This window comes from Perca fluviatilis, chromosome 21 (assembly GCF_010015445.1).
Source record: "Perca fluviatilis chromosome 21, GENO_Pfluv_1.0, whole genome shotgun sequence".
Lineage (NCBI taxonomy): Eukaryota > Metazoa > Chordata > Actinopteri > Perciformes > Percidae > Perca > Perca fluviatilis.
The window spans coordinates 27514360-27536183 of record NC_053132.1 but is presented as its reverse complement, the minus strand read 5'-3'; the positions used below and the strand labels follow the sequence as shown (position 1 = coordinate 27536183).

General features: G+C 40.6%; 1 protein-coding gene across 1 annotated transcript in view; it reads left to right on the top strand.

The window, feature by feature from the left end:
* gas7b (growth arrest-specific 7b) overlaps window positions 1-21824 on the top strand; it is an 88301-nt gene that overhangs the window by 54622 nt on the left and 11855 nt on the right. The window contains exons 6-13 of the mRNA XM_039787836.1: window positions 1108-1197; window positions 3472-3587; window positions 3796-3870; window positions 7674-7752; window positions 13528-13656; window positions 14235-14358; window positions 20980-21059; window positions 21708-21806. Coding sequence (XP_039643770.1) covers window positions 1108-1197; window positions 3472-3587; window positions 3796-3870; window positions 7674-7752; window positions 13528-13656; window positions 14235-14358; window positions 20980-21059; window positions 21708-21806 — 792 coding nt within the window. The remainder of the gene's footprint in view (window positions 1-1107; window positions 1198-3471; window positions 3588-3795; window positions 3871-7673; window positions 7753-13527; window positions 13657-14234; window positions 14359-20979; window positions 21060-21707; window positions 21807-21824) is intronic.

Sequence of the window (21824 nt, the reverse complement as noted above, 5' to 3'; positions counted from 1 at the left end):
GGGTTTAATGGATGGTGAACTGGTCGAGGTTACGGAAGGTCAGAAAGAAAGTGCCAGTGTGTGCGTGTGAATGCAAACAAACTAAGCCCTTCATTGGAGGCTGTTGGAAGTAGCCTTGCCCTCATCTCCACCAAAGGAAGCGGTGTAAGTTAAAGCCCTTCTAGCAGGACCTCAGCAGTGATAAAATAAAAAGCTTTCCCTCAAACTAATTATAAGATTCTTAAGCCAAGATAAAGTTGAATTACAGGCCTTTTAATTCTTCTTCCTGTAATTCAATCTGAATATTAGCTCTGGAAAAGTCGTCAGCAGAATCATACATATTTGTTGATTTTCTGTGGCTTTACCGTTAGACAAGGGTGCTCTCTGGTGCCACAAAAGTTTTTGAACTAAAAGCTATTGAATAAAAAGTGCATCCTCGCTGCAGGCTGTTTACCTTCTGAGGTTAATTGGAATGAATGTGAGAGAAGACAAAGCTCACTTTGTTTGTCTTGGAGTCTTCACTAAAACTGGTGTCAGTATCATTATTGTGAAAATATAGCTTTTGATTCTTTTCTTTCCTTTTTTTGTTTCTTCCTTTCCTTTCTTCCTTTCCTTGTCATGACCAATTGAATTGGCAGCTGAAGAATCTGAGCACCAAGATAATTAAAGGCAATCTTTTGGGAATCCATTTTGCTGATTGCTGTGAACCAAAGTAGAAGTTCAGAGTGGTGTGGTAGAGAGCTGAACCATAAACCCCAAAAAGCTGAGAATCAGTGAACCAAGTGTCCCCAAGGACTGGCCAGATAGAGAGAAGTGAATCGACGATTCTGGGTCGATTGGAAATGTCTTCCTTACTTGAATGTGTTGTCGGAGCTGCCGAGATGAGAGTGTTGCCAAAGCAACAACTGCAGAATACCTTGAATACCAAAGCTGAAGTGTCTGTTTGTGTGTGTGTGTGTTTGTGTGTGTGTGTGTGTGTGTGTGTGTGTGTGTGCTGTATCAAAGCAAAGTTGTCATGATACTTTAAAGTGCCCCATTAAATCTCTCTCTCTCTTCTCTGCCCCTCTCTCTTTCTCTCTCTCCCTTCCTCTCCTCTCCCCTTCTCTATCTATCTATTCTCTCTCTCAGATTAACTGTGTGACGTTCCCGACTCCTGCATGCATGCCGGAGCAACAGCTGCTGAAACCAAACGAATGGAGCTACTGTGACTTCTTCTGGGTAAATTCACCTCAGCATTTACGAGGCTGTAAATTTGATGTGAAACTGGTTGTGGTTTTTCTGAGGGTTAGATCAAGACCAGCAATTGTAACACTTCTCAGGGAACTCGTTGTCTAGTCTGTCTTAACGGATGTACATTGCTGGGGTAAAGCCTGACGCACCGCATGTTCCTCCCATTCCGCTATCTCTGCTATCTATTTTGTGGGGGCTAAGCTCCGCCCAGGATGGTTTGGATTGGTTTAAAGAAATACAAACAAACAAGAGCGCTTTTACCTGTCCCAGCAAAGATTAGCCGTGTACAGTAGACCATCTACTCCAGCACTGTGTCAGTACTGAAATTCAATTCAATCTTATTTATGTCTATATTGTTTGCATAGATGCAAACAATATAAGCTAGAAATACTTCCTAGCTTCCTTTAAACACAGGAATTTAAGGAGTGGACACCAGAGCCAGGAGAGTCACTCACTCTCAAACCTCCTGCTTTGGGACTCAGATGATGCGAGTTTCTGTCTGTTCACATTCTCTTAAATAACCAGTGTGCTGTTCCCTTTCTGCTTTAAATCAGATCAGATTGTTTTAACATCATGGAAACAAGAAACCCATTTTTGGGATTAGAGAAATTTGGTAAGCAAAGCTTGAATTGTGAGGATAATTTCAGGATAAACCTGATTTCCTGGCCTGCATAACCCGGTTTCTAATGGGTGCATGAACATGGAAGATTTCAGACAGAAAAAGTGCTGGGACAGCAGTGAACAGAGCTGAAATGAAAGATTATTACTTAAAGGTGCTCTAAGCGATGTTGGGTGACGTTACTTCTTGTTGACGTTCAAAGTATTTTCAAACAAAACGAAGACTAGCTCGCTCCTCCCTCCTCCTCATCCCGTTCCCTCCCTTCTGTGCTTCAGTGCACTAACACCCCCCCCCCCTGAACACTGTGTATGTTTGCATGGTGCACTTTGTTTTTGTTTATGTGTGTGGACCCTAGGCTGTCTACAGAGACCGTGTTTTTTTACGGTGTGTTTAGGGGACCGGCAGCTCGCGGATAGTGAGGAGATGTTTGCCGTTTGCTGTATGTGACCAAAAATGTTGTTGCCTAAAAAACGCGTGACAACGCTTAGAGTACCTTTAATAATAATAATAATAATAATAATAATACATTTATTTGTAGAGCAACTTTCATTGTTAAAATCAATCCGTGGATGCACTGATGAGTAGTGGCGAGTAGAGAGATTTTGTAATCAATCCTGTATGAGACAGGAAGCCAGTGGAGGGAGTGAAGGATGAGTGTGGTGTGGTCATATTTACCTGCCTTTATAAGGATCAGGGCTGCCCTGTTTTGGATGTTTCGTGATTTTTGAAGGCTCTTGCTAGGAGTCCAACCAACTAACACTTGTAGTGTTTCCTCCTTGCATTCCAAATGATTTAATTCAAACTTTAACCGGTCCTGACACAAAGTTGATTCTAGGATTCTACATGGGTTGTTGTTGTTCACAGGTAAACAGTACAATTTAGGTATACAGTATATGCGCTGAATGAGTTCATATTTCAGTCTACTTGGGGCATTGGAGCAAATTCAAAACATAAAAATGACTGTGAAAGTTGTTATGGCTAACGTTAGAAAAGAATTTCCAGACACTGAGTATTAATAATTCATTTATGTCGCATTTCTGTCACCACCAACTTCTGGTCTCTTTAGCTACTAAAAGGTCTTGGCCTGGGAAGGGTTATCGAAGGGGTTAGGGTAAGGGGTTAGGGTTAGTAGTGTACAGTGTTGTATTAGCAGGCCTGCTGCTGCTGGACCACCTTCATTTAGTTTGAAGCCAAAACTACAAGCTGAAAGAAGCTAAAACCCTGCAGACCTCTCATATTACACAAATTCATTTATCCACTGTTGACATAAAATAATGATTGGTGCAGCTTTAAAAAATAAGGTCAGATGTAGGGTAAATCTGATTACTGACTTGTTGTATGTAGTTGGATGGATTTGGTTTAGAATCTGGTTTATAATCAGCAAAATGTCTGTTTAAGGCTGTGTTCAGACTGCCTGCGTCGAACGTCTGAATATTCGTTTGATTGACCTTCTCCCCGCCGCATCACCCTGTGGAAATTCACTGGATCACTTTTTTTTGGTGTGAATGCCCACTAACTGCATGACTTCTCTCCCAGAATGCAACAGGCGGTTGATTTGGTCAAGGTGTGATGTTCTCTTGTTCGTTGCTAAGTGTTTGTTTGTTCAATGTGTTTCTCATGTGCTTGCTGTGTTTAACTCATAGACCGATAAGAAGGATCCCCAGGGCAACGGCTGCGTCACAGGATTTGAGGTTTTGCTGCAGAAACAGCTGAAGGGGAAACAAATGCAGAAAGAGATGGCAGAGTTCATACGAGAAAGGTATTAGCAGTCATCTCCCCTTTTCCTTTTTTCACACTTCAGCCTCAGGTTGCCATGAAAACCGTACAGTTGTCATTAAAACAAACAGTTTCCCCTTTCTGTGCTCATTCATGCTCATCACTGTGTTGCACAACACAGGAAACACACATGGAAGCAGTCAGATTGCGTAAAGGCTTTGTGGTAATGAAACTCTCTGCTTCCCTTTCAGGATAAAGATAGAAGAGGAGTACGCCAAGAACCTCTCCAAGCTCTCCCAGAACCCTCTGGCGAACCAGGAAGAAGGGTGAGTGAAGGAGAAGGACAGTAGCCTCTCACACACATGGTCGGATTGACAGATGTGTCAATCAGATGTGAAAAAAATTTAAAAAACTACACATCAACTATGCAGCTGTTTGGAGATGAGGAGGCTGTAAATTCTGCGTTTTAAGGCTTCTTCCTTCACAGTATAGTGTGTAATATGAACGTGATACTTTATTGCACCGTAAAGGGCATATTTCAGCCGTGAGGCTGTGGAGGATCAGTATCAGATGATTGACAATCTGGAAAAATATATAAATGGCTGAAAAGAAACAAATTTATCAAGAACAAATTTCAAACATCCACTGGTTCCAGAGTTCTGCCATTCTATGTTTTATATCATTGCATGTTGAATGTTTTGACTGTTGTTTGGTCAAATATGACATTTTGAGCTGTGGGAAGCTTGAGATGTCTATTTTTCTTTTCTTTTTTTGACATTTTATCAACGAAACACTTCATCTGGAAATACAGTGAAAGATTGATCAGTCCTAGAAAGCAGCAGACGTTTCAGCAGATGTAGCTGCTACTTTCCATTTAAAGGGGCCGTGTGCAGCCTGTGCACGTGACAGTTACAGGATCATGATGAAACATAGTCATAAAGAGTCATAAAGTTAGCAAACTGCCAAATAATGTCAGACAGACACAGCGCTCAAAGTGAAAAATTGATTTACTGATGTTCCCAACATAAATGTATTCAAAATTATAATATAATATTTAAAGAAAAGTCTTCAGCAATTCCAGCTGTGGCAGTAGCTCAGTCTGTATGGGACTTTGCTTGGGAACCAGAGCGTTGCTGGTTCAAGTCCCCCTACTGACCAACTACCCACTGCAAAATAGCCTGTGAGTGTGTTGAACTGAGCAAGAGTGCCATGTAGTGCTCATGTATTCAACTTTTCCTTTATAAGAGGAAGAATTTCTTATTTCCTCTATTAGAAGTTTCATAATCAAGCTCTAAGGTCTGTTCTGAGGGATTTTGGTTGGTGGAAATAGAGGCTTATGTTGCATATTTGGTCAGGAAGACAGCTCTTCGGTGAGCTATCCAGTCAACTAGCCAACCAGGAGGGGCAGTGGTGGCCTAAAGGTTAAAGAAGCGAGCTTGTGAGGAGGTCGCCGGTTCAATCCCCAGACCAACAGGATAAAATCTGGGTGGGGAAAGTGAAAAGAGCAGCGCTTGTCCCTCCCTCATTACCACCACTGAGTTGCTCTTGAGCAAGGCCCTTAACCCCAACCGCTCCAGTGGAGCTACTCAGTGGAGCTGCTCAGTGGCCAGCTCTGTGGTTGTACTGGGCAGCTTCCAGGTATGAATGTGAACTGTGTGAATGTGACACGTCGTTGTTGCAAATGAGAATTTGTTCTCAATCGACTTACCTGGATAAATAAAGGTTAAATAAAAAATAAAAAACATGGTGGTGTGAGTCTGGGTCAGTGATACTGGGAAACAGTACAGCTTCCTGTAAATCACTGATGCTTTGATCTCTGTCCTGCAGCATTCTTCACATATTCACAGAGAGCACAGAAGCTGAGGCTGGGCAATGAGATTTGAGTTGAGGAATCAGACATTGAGTTGTGTGTGTTGAGGCTTTTAGGGGAACCTTGCAGCGAGACAGAATTTGCTACTACTCCTGTTTCCTGCAGTGTGACAGCAGAGGGGACATCATGCTGAGGACAAGTCTTTGTCTGATTCTCCGAGGGGATGCAGGAACGTGGACAGTAAGCTAACAGGCAGCTGAGAAGGGGCCCGGCCAACTGAAGACACCCACTAAGAGAAGAAGCTGTGATTCGGCATCGTCATTTAACTTGTCTTTATTAAGAGATTCCACAAGGACGCAGGGAGAGTGTGTAGCAACGAGACAGAATCACTGCAGCGTCACAAGCTGCAACATAACCTTCAAAAAGAACAAGAGGCCAAGTGATATATTCAAGTTATCTGCGATGCATACATGGATGAATATGTGTTTCAGAATAGATATAATAGTTTAGGGTGAGTGGGAAAATTCTAATGACACTACCTTATCAAACAGACCTTATGCCTGCGTATGGTGGCTGGTTAGCTAATGTTAGCTAACAGAAAGTTAGTTTGCTAACTTTAGCTGACTCTTCTGAACTTGGGCTACTGTGGTGCTAGTTACTGATTTCAGAAAAAGTTGCATAGGCTCACTTTGACCTTATAGAAATGATTAGTTGATACACTTTATTTCCCTTTCTAAACATTTATATCAGACCAAAACGTGGTGCAAGCCATGGTGCAAGCCATGTTTAGCTGCCCCCCCCCCCAGCACTGTTTACATATATATACAATAAGCCCTCTTGGTTTTAGCATGGTGATAGAGACTCAAGTGGGATGGAGTTATCCCATATAGAATCCAGATTATGCCACCCAGCTCAGTCTGCCCACACCCAGAAAAGTGCGACACAATCCTTCCATTCTTCTCTGTTGTCAGACAGGACAATCACTGTTTTGTTGCTCAGTTCCTAGCATCCGACCGGCCTAGCCCAGAACCAGCCGTCTATTTATTCCTGAATTTACCATTTGTTTGGTAGAGATGTGGCCGTGAGGCATGTGACCACTTTTAATGCTACCAGTCATGCTCTGTGTCACTTCTGTTGGATGGAGGGACTGCATGGTGGGAGTTACAGTATTTTGTAGTCAAGCGATTGTCTGTCCCTTGGGACTGTGAGACTGTAGCGACATGACGGATGTCATTTACTCTGTTAATAGCAGTTAGAGTGGTGCAAGATCTTGGAGTCATGGGAAGTGAACGAAGGCTTAAATTTCCTCTAGCTCCTATGTTTTAAGTTCCTGTACCTGTATGAGCTGTCTCGAGTTAACCACATAATAGTTATAATAATTCACGTGATTCAAAGAATCTAATTGAAAATGTTTTATAAGGAAGATCCATTCACCATGTGTTAGACCCCAGGGATACACACAGTGTTTTGGTGAGTAACACTGACTGTAAACAGAAAACTCCACTTTAAGTTTCTGTAGGCGCACTCTTGTGTTTGTTTCTGCTCAGGCTTACAACTCTCTTCATTCCAACCAAACCACTGTCTCCTGCGTAAAACATACACCACAACTTCCAGGCTTTCATTCTTATATGAATGCATATGCAGGTCTCTCATCTGGCTGTCCCATGACTAAATCTGACTATACAAGTAGAACCATATTGGCCTGGATAACCGGCCCGGTTTGATGTATTGTAAAATAAAAGGTAATCATCAACCATAGGATGTTTAAAAACTTGTTAAAATCTTTTAGACCTATTTGGATGTCGTAGCGTTGCAGGTGACTTTACTCCGACAGTGTCAGGAATGTTTCGGTATGTCTCCATTCAGTCTTGGACCTGAACCCTGGTGACTAAACCCTGTCTGCAGTCTTTTCTTCTCTCAGCTAATTATGAATCATTCAATTTCTCCAAATCAAAACACACGTGTGACCTATTTAAAAGACAAGTTATGTTAAATTATTATGCAATGTGCTTCTGCTAACTTCATTTTAACGCTTATCTACAAAACAATACAAGCCTTCTCAGTGTTACTGCCCCCATCTGTGTTCAAAGCTGAAAGCCATATCTCATGTCCCATACATCCTAATCATCTGCTGGACTGCTCTCCAGATTTATTGGCTACTTTAGTATCCGTAAACCTTTGCACCAGCTCTGCTGCTGAACCCTGTGTGTGTGTGTGTGTGTGTGTGTGTGTGTGTGTGTGTGTGTGTGTGTGTGTGTGTGTGTGTGTGTGTGTGTGTGTGTGTGTGTATTAAACAGCCTGTGTCCTATCTGTCCTCAGGACTCTGGGGGAGGCCTGGGCCCAGTTGAAGAAGAGTCTGGCAGACGAAGCTGAGGTTCACCTAAAGTTCTCCTCAAAGGTAATTCCTCCAACTCTTCTCCACCTTTAATCAGCTGCTTGATGCCCAAACCCAGGGTCTGGTGCTGCTGGAGCTTTCTTCTCGTTAAAGCAGAGTTTCCCCTGTTGCTCCTGGGACTCTCTGTGACTTATAGAGTTTGGTCTGTTTGTTGTATTCTGGCTGTCGTCACATGACTGTTCAACTGAATGTGATCAGCTGAGGAGCCTTCTTTATTTCAGCATCAGGGGGTCAGACCAATAAGCTCATACTGGTGCTGTTTTTGCCAAAGAATGCAAAGTTTTGGTCTACAATTGCCAAAACAGTACAAAAGCAGACCTGTCTGTTGGGGACACTCAGCCCGCGAGCCAATGGGAAGAGCGTAGCATCTCTGTCTCCAGAGTGAAGTGTGGATGTATTTATTTTGTTATTATTTAAAACTAGATAAGTATAACACTGACAAGATTTGATATTAGAGAGCAAAGCATGCATGATTTTGATAAAGACCTGGACCCTGATAGCCATGGGTTGAATGAAACAGGTGACACCTCTAAATATTATACTGACTATGAATTTAATTTAAATGTTAATTTAAGGGACAGTCTGTCGCTTGTTCATTTCAACATCAGAAGTCTTTATGCAAATTTCAACAAAATGAAGGACTATATCACTACATTTACAAGTCGATTCAATATAATAGCACTTTCTGAAACATGGATTAGTAATGAAAAGGGAGTAGACTTTGAACTAGACGGATACAAGTTATATTACGTAAATAGATCAGAAAAAAGAGGAGGAGGTGTGGCTTTGTATGTTGACAGTCATTTGAAATGCAAACTTGTTGAAAAAATGTCTATTGCAATCGAGGGAATCTTTGAATGTGTAGCTGTTGAAATTGATATGGGAAAAAACAGGAATGTGATTGTTGCTTGCATTTATAGAGCTCAAGGATCCAAAATAGATGTTTTTCAGGACAAATTTGAGCAATTACTTGATACACAGAATAACCAGAAAACACTTTTAATAAGTGGTGATTTCAATATTGATTTTCTTAATCAATCTAAATGTAAGTTTACTTCAGATTTCTTAGATGCATTGCATACAAGATCTCTTTTTTCTTTAATTAGACAGCCTAGCAGAATTACTAGCTCGTGTGCCACATTAATTGATAATATTGTCACCTATGATGTTCAAAAAATTGCTCAAAGTGGATTATTGATAAATGACTTAAGCGATCATTTGCCTGTTTTTACCATATGTGATATGCAACCTGAGACATACAAGAGCTCACATCAGCCTTCATATTTTAGAGTAAGAACCGAGAAAACAATAAATGACTTCAGGAGTGAGCTTTCACAACAGAACTGGTCAGGTGTTTATGTGACCGATGTGAATATAGCATATGAAACTTTTTTAAATATGTATATATCTAGTTATGGTAAATGTTGCCCACTAAAGCTGTCAAAGAAATCCCATAAAAATGATAAACCTTGGATGACATTAGGATTAATTAAAGCATGTAAAAAGAAAAACAGATTGTATAAAGACTTTGTAAAAAGTGGGACACCTAATTGTGAAGCCAAATATAAAGCATACAAAAATAAATTGACGACAATTTTAAGAAAAACCAAAAGGGATTATTACAATAAACAATTGAAAGATAAAAAAGGTAATATGAAAACAACATGGAAAATATTAAATAATATAATAAAACCAAACTCACAACATATTAAGTTTCCTGAATATTTTGTGTACAATGAAACTGTTATGAACAATAGCATAGATGTGGCCAATGAATTTAACTCATTTTTTATTAATATTGGGGAGAACATTGCCAAATCAATTGATATATCTAACCAAAGGCAAAATACTACCTGTAGAATGGAAAGTAGAATAATGCAGTCCATGTTCCTGGGTGAGGTTAAGGAAAATGAAATTGTGTCTATTGTTAGCAAATGTGAAAATAAAACATCTACTGATAGTGATGGACTGGACATGACCATTGTAAAAAGGACCATTGACTGCATTATTAATCCTCTGACTTTTATACTTAATTTGTCTATACATTCGGGTGTTTTTCCTGAGAAAATGAAGGTCACCAAAGTTTTTCCACTTTTCAAAAAGGGAGATGTACATCACTTTAATAATTATAGACCAGTGTCATTGCTCTCTCAGTTTTCTAAAATCCTCGAAAAGTGGTTTTCTCAAAAACTAAATATTTTTTTAGAAAAACATAAATTAATTACTGAAAAACAATATGGCTTTAGAGCAAAAAGATCAACAGCTTTGGCATTAATTGAACTCACAGAAAAAATTACATCTGCAACTGAGAATAAGCAACACACAGTGGGGGTCTTCATCGACTTAAGCAAAGCATTTGACACCATAAATCATAGTCTGTTATTGTCAAAATCATACAATTATGGCATTAGGGGTCTAGCTCATAAATGGCTCAAAAGTTATCTCAGCAATCGACAACAGTTTGTTCAAATTAATGGTCAAAAATCTGAGTTAAAAGAAATAATATGTGGAGTACCACAAGGGTCTGTTTTAGGCCCATTACTTTTTATTTTGTTCATTAATGACCTCTGCGAAGTGTCTAAGGTAGTACAGTTTTTGATGTTTGCCGATGATACCAACATTTTTTATTCTGGAAATAATCTGTCAGAAATTATAGAAAAGATAAATTCAGAAATGGGAAAAATTCAGAAATGGTTTGACAAAAATAAATTATGTTTAAATTGGGAAAAAACAAAATACATGATTTTTGGTAATTGTAAAAAGAATGAAAATGTAAGAATAGCAATTGAAGGAATTGATATTGAAAGAGTTAATGAGATAAAGTTTTTAGGTGTTATTTTGGACGATAAATTGAATTGGAAAGAACACATAGTTTATATTAAGAGTAAAGTTTGTAAAAGCATTGGGGTTTTGTATAAAGTTAAAGATGTTTTAGATTATTCAACGTTGCTTATGTTGTACAATTCCCTAATACTCCCATATTTTGGATACTGCATAGAAGTTTGGGGTAATACATACCCTACTAACACAAAACCTCTGTTTTTGTTACAGAAAAAAACATTAAGGATTATCAATAAAACAGGCTACAGAGAACACACTAATAGTTTATTTATAAAATCTGGACTTCTAAAATTCAAAGACTTGGTTGATTTGAAGATTTTGATTTTTATGTGGAAAGCTAAGCAAAGAGTTTTGCCTATGGTTTTACAAAATGTATTTACTCCTGTATCAGAGGAAGATGGCCATAGAAGGCAATATCATTTTAAAACTCTTTTCGCACGTACTACACAAAAACAGAGGTGTTTGTCCATATATGGAGTTAAACTGTGGAACACATTGGACTATGAACTGAAGTGCTGCGATACTGTTTGTAAATTTAAGAATTTGTATAAGAAAAAAATACAGGAATGTTACAAGAAAAAAGATGACTAATATGCTTAAAATGATGATAATTACATGTAAAGATAGGTAGTACTGATAATTTTTGGTGTTTGGGGTGAGGATTGGGGTTGATCCACTCTTGAAGTAGCTGTTTTGTTTTTTTTGTTTTTGTTTTGTTTTTTGTTTTTTTGTTTTGTTTTGTTTTTTTGATGTGCACAAATAAGTGACAGGTACCATAAGATTTTTTCTTCTTCCTGTTCCTTTTTTTTTCATTCATGCATGTTATGAATGAATGAATGAATAAAGTTAGTTTATTTAGAGAATTGGATATTGTGTTTCAACATGCCGCCACATTTATTCCAATAAAAGCTGCTCCCCAGAGACAATTGGGTAAAAGTTTTTAAGGCTTTCACATTATTGGGCCTTTTTGGCAATTGTATTGGACCTATGGTTCAAATTGTGTTTGTGACACAAACAGATATTCATTGTTTTACAGAATTTTTGACAGCAGAAAAAAGTGTGCAATGTCACGTGACATGCAATTTCAACTGTGGCCACTACTTTACAATAGCCTCACATCATTGCCTTAGTCCGGGCCTTGGAGGCAAGCGTCCCTTCCTTTGCTGTTTTTTTTATTAACCTTCTTTAGCTTAACCTTCTCAGTGGCTCCTATGCCACTCAGCACCCAGCGAGCCCACTTAGAGCTCACCCCCCTCACTCAGTGCCTCCTACGCCACTCAGTGCCCAGCCCCCCCACTCGGCGCCCTGCCCGCCCACTCAGTGCCCCCCTTCACTCAGCGCTTTCTCCGCCCACTCAGCGCCTCTTCCGCCCACCCAGTGCCGAGCCCGCCCACTCAGCGCTAGGGTTGGTTATCGTTTGGATTTTAACGATTCTGATTCTTCTTTTCAATTCCGATTCTTATCGATTCTCGATTCCGATTCTTTGGGGGGTGGAGTTGAAACCGGTCACATGCCTATTTTCACAAATAAGAGGAAAGTTTTATTTTGATCCAATGGTGGTTTGCAGTTTTACATGGCTTTTTCAATGTAAAATAAAGCCACACTAGCACGCTGCTTACTGTGCTCCAAGGCTGCAACACAACAAGCGCCTGGCCGCGTCGGAAGCCAAAACTTGTGCCAATGAAATTGGGAAGCGATGATCGGATTTGAAACCAAATCCTCTAAACAATTCCAATAAAGAAACGATTCTACTGGAATCGGTTCTCGATGCCCAACCCTACTCAGCGCCCAGCCCCCCCACTCAACGTCCTGCCCGCCCAGTTAGCGCCCACTTAGCGCCCACACACACACACACACACACACACACACACACACACACTCAGCGCCTCCTCTGCCCACTCAGCGCCTCTTCCACCCACCCAGCGCCCGCCCCCCTCACTCAGCACCTCCTCCGCCCACTCAGCACCTCCTTGGCCCACCCAGCGCCCAGCCTTTCCAGCTAATTTTTCCTTAAAGTGCCCATATTATGAAAAAAACACTTTTTCTGGTATTTGGGGTGTTCTTTTGTGTCTCTGGTGCTTCCACACACATACAAACTTTGAAAAAAATCCATCCATGCTGTTTTGAGTGAGATACGGTTTCTGAATGTGTCCTGCCTTCAGTCTCCTGGTGAGCTGTTCAAAATCGGCTCGGACTGTGACGTCACAGTCCGAAATGAGCAGCTAACCCGACCGTTAAGCTCGTAGCGTTAGCATGCTAACACTAATGCTAACACTAGCATGGTACCTCGTTCTCAATAGCAAAGCACTGCTACAACACACACAAGTTCACCATAATCTACAAAAGAACTACTTACATGTGCGCCCTCATTTAGAAGTCTCCCAGCTAATCCTGCCTTGTAACTGACTGAAGTTGGAGAAACAGGCTTTCTTTTACTTCTATGGAGCTAGCTAGCTGACATGATCTACATCTGAGCTACTGAGCATGTGCAAGTGCAATCAAAGATAGTACAGAAGAAGAAGAAGAAAAGAGGTCTCACTCTGTAGCTAAAACAGAAACCAGGTGAAAAGAGGATCTACAGCAGTGAGAGAGAGCTGTGCAGTACAACTAAAATATGGTGTTTTTTGAAAATTAAACCATGTAAACCTATTCTGGTACAACCTTAAAATACAATTATGAACCTGAAAATTAGTATAATATGGGCGCTTTAACACCTAGTTAACTAACAAACTAGAAGAAGCTAAAAAGCTAGCTCACGAGTGTTAACGCTACTTTAAGTCATTTACACCTTGTGGGTATTGTTCAAGCTTGTTAAATAAAGGTCTTGGGAGGAAAATGTCTGCTGAGGTGAGTGACGCCTCTCCCTTGTTGCTCCTGTGCTTCACTCAGTCCTCAGGAGGGAGGTGTTGAATGATTGCTTGTGTTTGTGTTGAGCAGCTCCAGAGTGAAGTAGAAAAGCCTTTCCTGGCCTTCAGGGAGAACTTTAAGAAGGACATGAAGAGGTTCGACCATCACATCGCTGACCTGAGGAAGCAGCTGGTTGGTCGCTATGCAGCGGTGGAGAAGGTACACAAACTCTGACACAGAAGTGTGCTACTTCTGTCCATGTAGGATTTCAGGAATTATCTCACTGGTGATTAAAATTCCACATCTCTTCCATAAGCAGATGCCTATTTTTCTGCTTTTTGTACAATGAAAAGCAATTGGCTGAAGCCTGAAGGCAACTGGAAATCTGTCTCCCACCATCTGTCAAATCTGGGACAAAACAGTTTCTCACTGATAAACTCATCTGACGGATGAAAAGAGCATTTAAAGCAGGACAGGAAATAAGATACTGGCTATGTTGGCTGTCATAAGTCACTGGATGATGGATGATACGGAGACAGTGTGTGGCAGAACACATTATCACTGTGATTAGTGGAAGCAGACTGTAACATTCTAAAAGCTTGTATCACTTGAACTAGAATGATGTTTGTTCCCAGAACACTACATACATGTTTTTAGAAAAGATTTGCTGCCTGAAACTCTGCTGGAAATGTAAAAGCATTTACATAAAAAAGGGGCTTTAGCATAAATATAAATTCCTATCAGTGTAGCTGTGAGATCTGAGCGTGGCTCTGACTCCTGATCCTTGTCTTCATCAGGCCCGTAAAGCTCTGGCTGACAGACAGAAAGAGCTGGAGGTCAAGACTCAGCAGCTGGAGATCAAACTCAGCAACAAGATCGAAGAAGACATCAAGAAGGCCCGCCGAAAATCCACACAAGCAGGTCAGAGCCAGGGGTCAAAGGTCACACTCCAGGGTTACTACAGTCTCACTGCCCAGCGAGCTCTTATATGTCTTTTGACTGCTGATACTGATCAAACACAGCTTACAGTTTGTTATTATGTTAAGTGCTTTTGAATTTCCATATTTTAAATTGTCAAGGCAAAAGATTTCAAGCGTTCAAGTGTTTCCCCAGATTTACTACAGAAGGGAAAGGCTCTTAAAAGTAAACTGTCACTAAAATTCTTCTTGTAGGCCAAAGTACTTTGTACTTCCCTGAGCTGGTGATGGATAGCAAACCATTTGACAGTTATCATTTTATTCAGTGAATGCATCAAAGGACAGGAGGGTTTCAGAAAGATGTACAGATTGAGACTCTGAGGCAAATATATGATTTCTGTCTCTGTAAATTACAGTGTTGTCTAGACCTACTCTTTAAAGTGTCCTGAGATAACTTATGTTAAAATTTAACACTATAAATAAAATTGAATTAAAAATAGAATTGAATTGCCGAGGTGCACAGTGTAGCATCTGCTGCATCTCCCAGCTAGGTTGGGTTGGGCCGGGCTTCAGTTTTAGTACGCTCAGTTGGATGTGTAGTTCTTTGGCAGATTTTTGTGTTTTTTAGTACAAACTGCAGCAGTCGACCTCTCTCTCCTCCTCCTGCAATTGTTAAGGTTGTATATATGACCCAGCACACAGAGATACCTCACAGGACACATATAAATAGTTCAAGTATTTATTAGGTGAAAATACTCAGTGGAGATGAACAATCGAGGCAGAGCTAGTTGTTTTCTGGGAGTGGACTGAAACCAGGCAGTGGCAGATCTGAAGGAGTTCCACAGTTGAATCCAGGCAAAACAGGTGGTTATGTCTGAGTTGGCGTGAGGCAGGCAGCACGGCAGGTGGGAAGCAGGTTACGGTGGGATCTGCACAGAGGAATTGCAGTTAGAAAAAGTAAACACAAAATCAAGAGAGTTGCTAGGAGCAGGGATACTGAGCCAAGTTACCACATCAGTATATGTAACAATCTGGCGCTGAAGAGGTGAACAGCCCGGGTTTAAATACTGCAGGTGTGAATCATGGAATGAGCATCAGCTGTGCCGGCAACAGAGCAGGGATGAATGGCCACGCCTCTTGACCTAGTTCCTCTTGACACGCCCCCTGCCACTTCCAGGTAGAGACAGACACGGAGGGGAAAAAGGGAGACACAAACATACAGGAAGGGGGAACAAGGCAGCTGACTCACAACAGCAATGAAACAACATACATGAAAGAAAGGATACTGTTTTAATTTCATGTGAGCAATATCCTGTGTGTGTTGCTTCCGATAAAGACTAAATTGTAAGCTGTCTCTACATTGAAAATGTTTTAGAAAAAGATTTTAAAAGTTGTTATAATCAAGCAGACACGCTATTCGCCTTCTGTTTTAGCGAGACTACCAGTTTGAAACCGTCAAAGGCAAACAAAATTACTTCGACCCATAAAAAATTAAAATCCTGGCGCTGTGCATGGAATGTTGCTAAAACCATTGGAATCATCCTATGGGGAAATTAATTTCATGACAGTCTGCTCAGGAGTTATATGATATGTCGCGCTTGACCAGAGTTAGCTTTAAATCATGTTGCACAAACAGGCAATAGTCCTCTGAATATGGGGATCTGGATTTCATCATTCGCCCTATAAAAGTCGCTCCCCACCAGGATTCTCCCTTATCAGAGATGATCTGAGGATGATCAGCAGTGGTTTGTGTCAGCGCTGCTTTAAATCCAGCCAGAAGTCAGACGTCACCAGATAGCAGAACTCATACACTTTAGTAAATGGTTACCTTAATGGACATAATTCAGCAGTTTCTTCAGCCCTTCATTGAAGCGGTCGCTTGAGATCGGCTTTGAAGTGAGATGCTGTGTTTGTCTTTTTGTATGAGTCGTGAGCTCTTTCAGCAGTTGAAGCCAGACTGGGAGTTTTTTAATAGAGGGATGGGAGAGGAGGGGAAGGGGGGTCAGAAACATTCTGCATGGGCATGGACACACATACATGCACATTAATAATCTGCCTGCAGATATATCCATCATACTAAAATTTTCAATTTTTTATAGAGATATTTTGATGAGACTTCTACCCCTTTCACACCAATGGCTCTGTTCACTGCACATACACATACACATACATACATTATATATTATTATATACTGTATTAAACTAGGATGTTCACAGGCAGCTTCAACAACAGCAGGGAGGAGCGGTTCAATTAATTTCAGTCTGCCGGCAGTGGGTTCACTAGTCTTCCTTTTGCAAAGCAGTAGGAGGTACGAGTTTAACATAACATGCTTTTAAATACGACACAAGGATTAAAAACCCAGCGTTAACCTATGCAAATAGGTTTTGTTTAATTCTCTCACTCAAGTCAGACACCTGTCTGCAGACTGCAGTTCTGTGCGGCTGCAGGGTAGCGTGAATCTCTCTCTTTTTTTTAAATTGAGTCATGAAGCCAACAGCAAAGCCCAACTTTACTTTAAATGAAATCAAACAAAGAGAAATGTTCTCCCCTCGCCTTAAAATTATCAAAAGTCGCTACTATAGTAACCTATCTCCTTTTCCAGCTGCTGTAATAAATATGCAGAGGAGGAGGAATCACTCTGGACAAAATCATCTGAGAAGCTGGACTGGAGTATGTGATGTAAAGCATCATTTATGCTTCTGTGTGAAATCTACGTACTTAGGTATGTGGAGATACCAACTACGCCGTAGCCTGACAAAAACCTCTCAAAAAATGTAACTACACGTCGTGGCGAGCAATATTACGAATCCCACTATGGCTAAGCAGTCATGGAGCTCGGATCTTGAGTTGACTGGCCCATGACGTCACGATGGACATGCGCACTAGCAACAGTTTGTTTCTGTTGTTGTAGCAACCGGTAGCAACATGCTCGTTCATGAGCTTCTCTCTCGTGTCTCTTACAAGTATAGTTTGTTCTCTTAATACATCCATGGTATTCGTGGCGAACTCATGAACTCGCCGTTTCATTGTCTAAAATATTCACTAACGATAAACATTGTGTTTTCGTTGTTCCTGATCGTTTACATGCTTATCTAAATAAACGATGGAAGTATTTAGACAACCAAGGAGATGCAATCATTATGTCGTGCTACTAGCTAGCTACTAGCTAGCGCTAGCTACTATGGTTACGTGAACAGAGCTTCTTCTCTTAATACATCCATGGCTTCATCTCTCATCCACGTTACAGGCTTTACAGCATACATACATAAATCCATTACCATTACCATCCAATACCATGGATGTATTAATAGAACACATAGTGAATTACAACCATTAGCTATTTCCATTATTACAGCTACAGGACCTTGGGAGAACGGTCATATGAGCAGGGCAACATGGGCGGGCGCAGTCCCGCGGGTCTGCTGCATAATGGACGCCCATTATCCTCTTCATCATGCCTAGTTTAATAACTTTGGATTCGGCTACTAGTAAATGTTAAAAATGTGACGTTTTAAACAAGGACCCTTTAAGTGTTAGGGCTGGTAAGTTAATGTACCCCCAAAAAAATGATCCGCTGAAATATAGAAGTTTCTTTCGCCATGCAAAGTCTATGGGAAAAGTCTTTCTGGGCCAGAGGGGTGCAGTTCCACCGTTGGCCGCTAAGCCCATGGTTGCTTTAAGACATGGCGCTGTTCCTGTTCCTCAAACCTGTGGCCGCCTTGATCTTGTGAAGTTATCGTTGTCCACGTGTGCATGACGTCAGAGCAAGTCGGGATCAATGGCGTGTTCATGCAACCTGGGAATAACAGGGACCGCCACCGTGATTACGTTGTTTTTCCGACTGTCAGCGTTCACATGGTCGGGATGTGTGTTGTTCTTCTTCTGTTATATTGGCGTTTGGCATAACAACTTGTTGCATGACTTCCACGAACTGTTGGGCATAGCCTAGAGCATCAGGTGTGTGAAAACATGGAGGCCACAATAACAAAAGATTTGCTGCTGTTTTCTTATGCGAGCATACAAACAGCACATTGACAGGTGTTTGTGTTATCTGCAGGACAACCAACGTGAAAGGACACGGATAAGGTGTTGTTTTTTTATACATAGGCCTATTTATGAATAATTTGAAACATGTTATGTCTGTATATGTTTCTTGGCAGAGGCGTTTGTCCACAATAAACAGTTATTGTCATTGAAATATTTTCAGTGAAATCTACATCAAATGTCAGTTGTCAACAACGCGTCACCAACTGGGAAACTCTGTTAGCAAAATCTAGCCCCAGTTTCCCACCTCTGATTCCCACGGGAAGTGACGTTAATGGTGACGTTTTCACTGGGAAAAATGTTTTTTCCGATGTCCATGAACGCACGGCAAGTCAGACACAAATCTAACTGGCATGCATTTGGCGGTAATCGCTGGTGATCGATTCTGCGGAGACCTGGCTCAACGAGCCTAATGACTACAGAGTGAGGGAAGCTGAAGCACGGAGTCTATCGCATTTCAAACCCCTCCCAACGTGGTTAGATCCGAATTTCTTTCTGTCCAGAGTTTCTAAAATGAATGCACTAGTATTCATTTAGTTTTTTAAGGGTTGGAGGGTTGTTATGATGTGTGCGGCTGTGAGCGGCTGTGGCTCAGTGGTAGAGCGGTTGCCTGCCAATCGGAAGGTTGGTGGTTCGATCTCTGGCCCTGCAGTTCCATGTCGAAGTGTCCTTGGGCAAGACACTGAAGCCTGAGTTGCCCCCGATGCTGCACATCGGAGTGTAAATGTGTGTGATTGATTATCTGATGAGCAGGTGGCACCTTGTACGGCAGCCTCAGCCACAGTGTATGAATGTGTGTGAATGGTGAATGGTTCCTGTACTATGAAAAAGCGCTTTGAGTAGTCGTTAAGACTAGAAAAGCGCTATATAAAAACAGCTCATTTGCATTTCTTCCTGTTTTTTTCACTATCTATTCATAAAAGCATATTCTGAGCTGTATTGAAGACCCTGTTTATTATAAACTGTGAAAAAAGTGATAAAAAGTCATAGAATAGAATGTAAAAAAAAAGTGAAAAAAGTCATAGTATAGTATGTCACAGTGCCCAAGAGGTAAACTAGCAACTCCAGCTTTCAGTCCACAATTGCGTCAAGGACTTGAAGCGCCAACCCTCTGGTTCCCAACCCAACTCCCTACACACTGAGCTACTTCCAGGCCAGTAGTATAGATTATCGAAAAAAGTTATAAAAGAAGTAGGCTAAGTGTAGTATGTCGAAAAAAAGCCATAGTATAGTATGTCGAAAAAAGTGACTAAAAAGTCATAGTATAGTATGTAAAAAAAAAAAAAATCATATTATGCTGTAACCTATAGTAACTTATTAAATGTGAAATATGAAATAACAGTATAAAAATACAAAAATATGACAAATACGTACATGTTACAACTACCAAATAAAAGTAAATTATATAATTATAAATAAAAGCTATGTCAGTATAGGGGTGCCTGGTTAAGCGTGCACCCCATGCACTAGAGGCTCAGTCCTTGGCCATTTGCTGCATGTCATTCCCCCTTTCTCTCCTAATTTCCTATCCTATTAAAGGTACTCTAAGCGATGTCACGCAATTTTTAGGCTACAACATTTTTTGTCACATACAGCAAACATCTCCTCACTATCCGCGAGCTGCCGGTCCCCTAAACACACTGTAAAAAAAACGCGGTCTCTGTAGACAGCCTAGGGTCCACACACACGCCAACAAAAACAAAGTGGTCCAACCTGGACCATGTAAACATACACAAACCGTGTTCCAGTGTTCAGCCAATAACGGACAAGAAGGATTTGCTTAGAGCACCTTTTAATAAAGGCAACAAAAGCCAAAAATAAATTTAAAAAAAGTCATAGTATGGTAAATCAAAAATAGTCAAAGTATGTTGAAAAAAGGCATAAAAAAGTCATAGTATAGAATGTGGAAAATATTCAAAGTGACAAACATTCATGGTATTGTAAGTTGAAAAAAGTCATAAAAATTCAAACTCCACACCAAAAGTCTACGTCACGCCATGTATACCCATTAAAATGCAGAAAAAGCCTGATAGCACTAAACTTATACAGTTACAACACAAAAACTATCAAAAAGCTGATCATTTTCTAATAGCTAAAGGTTTTGGGAATAGTTCAAAGTTTGCAGCATTCACACAATAAAAAAGCAGATGTTTACTGCAGAAGATTGAGAGTCATCTGCTGGAAACATGAATCTACATCATTTCCTCACTGATCTAATCTCACAGATGATTGGTGTTTGTTTTCTTGTCAGCAGGATACAGGCAGTAACATTAATGAATTAGCCTTTCTGTTTATCATTGCTTATGCTATCATAATAGATAATCTATTATCTGTCCGGATTGTCTGCACTGTTAAGGATAATAGCATCAGCTGAGTGAGCTGGAACAAATATGGTGCATGAGCATTGTGGTAACGTATCAGCTGTTAGAGAATAGTTGGCCTGTAGCACCACCTAGTGGAAAAATTGTGCAATACACATTTTAATGTACAGATACCTAGAGAAACCCTGTTGGCAGAGGCATTCTGTCAGGTCTCATGTAATCCTGAGTGAACATGTATTCTTGTGATTCTCTCTAACAGGAGACGAGCTGATGCGCTGTGTCGACCTTTATAACCAGTCTCAGTCCAAATGGTTTGAGGAGATGGTCACTACGAGTCTGGTAAGAAAGCATGTGTCACATGTGTGTGACTGGAAGCGGTGCTGCTGTGGTACATGTCATTCTTTAGTCTTGCTTTAGCTCATTTTCAATGTGCAAATGTAAATATCAAACGGACTCCTCATTTTGTGTGCTAGTGTAAGATTAGAGTCACTCTTACAAAGACTAATTAATTAACAAACAACAAATATAAGAAATAAGAAACAAGTCTTGTAAAAAATCTATTCACTCTTTGTCCACATGTAGTGTCTATGATTTCTCAGGTCAAATAATAAAAAAAAGGATTTCATATTTTCTTTCAAGCTCTGTTTAGGCAATTTATGGACTTTTTATCCACATACAAAATACACCTACAGAGTGCGATAGAAATGGGAAACTCCTCTCTAATACCCATTATGTATGTTTAGGGGCCTGGCTGTACATTCCCAGAAGCAATGCATTAGGGTTCCCTCTGAATTTTTACATGTATTTAAAAGAGTTAATTTCCATTTGGTCACTTTAGAGTCATACGTTTGATCCCCTGAACAGTGTTTGCCAAACAGGGAATTTATAAATCATTCTTTTTAAGTCATTGAAAGTCCCCTGTTAGCATTGTAGAGCATGCCTTCTGTACGGTGTAGACAGATGGAAATGACTCAATTCTCTCCTCAGGAGCTGGAGCGGCTGGAGGTGGAGCGGGTGGAGATGATCAGACAGCATCTGTGTCAGTACACCACCCTCCGACATGAGACAGACATGTTCAACCAAAGTGTAAGTAAACCTTAACTA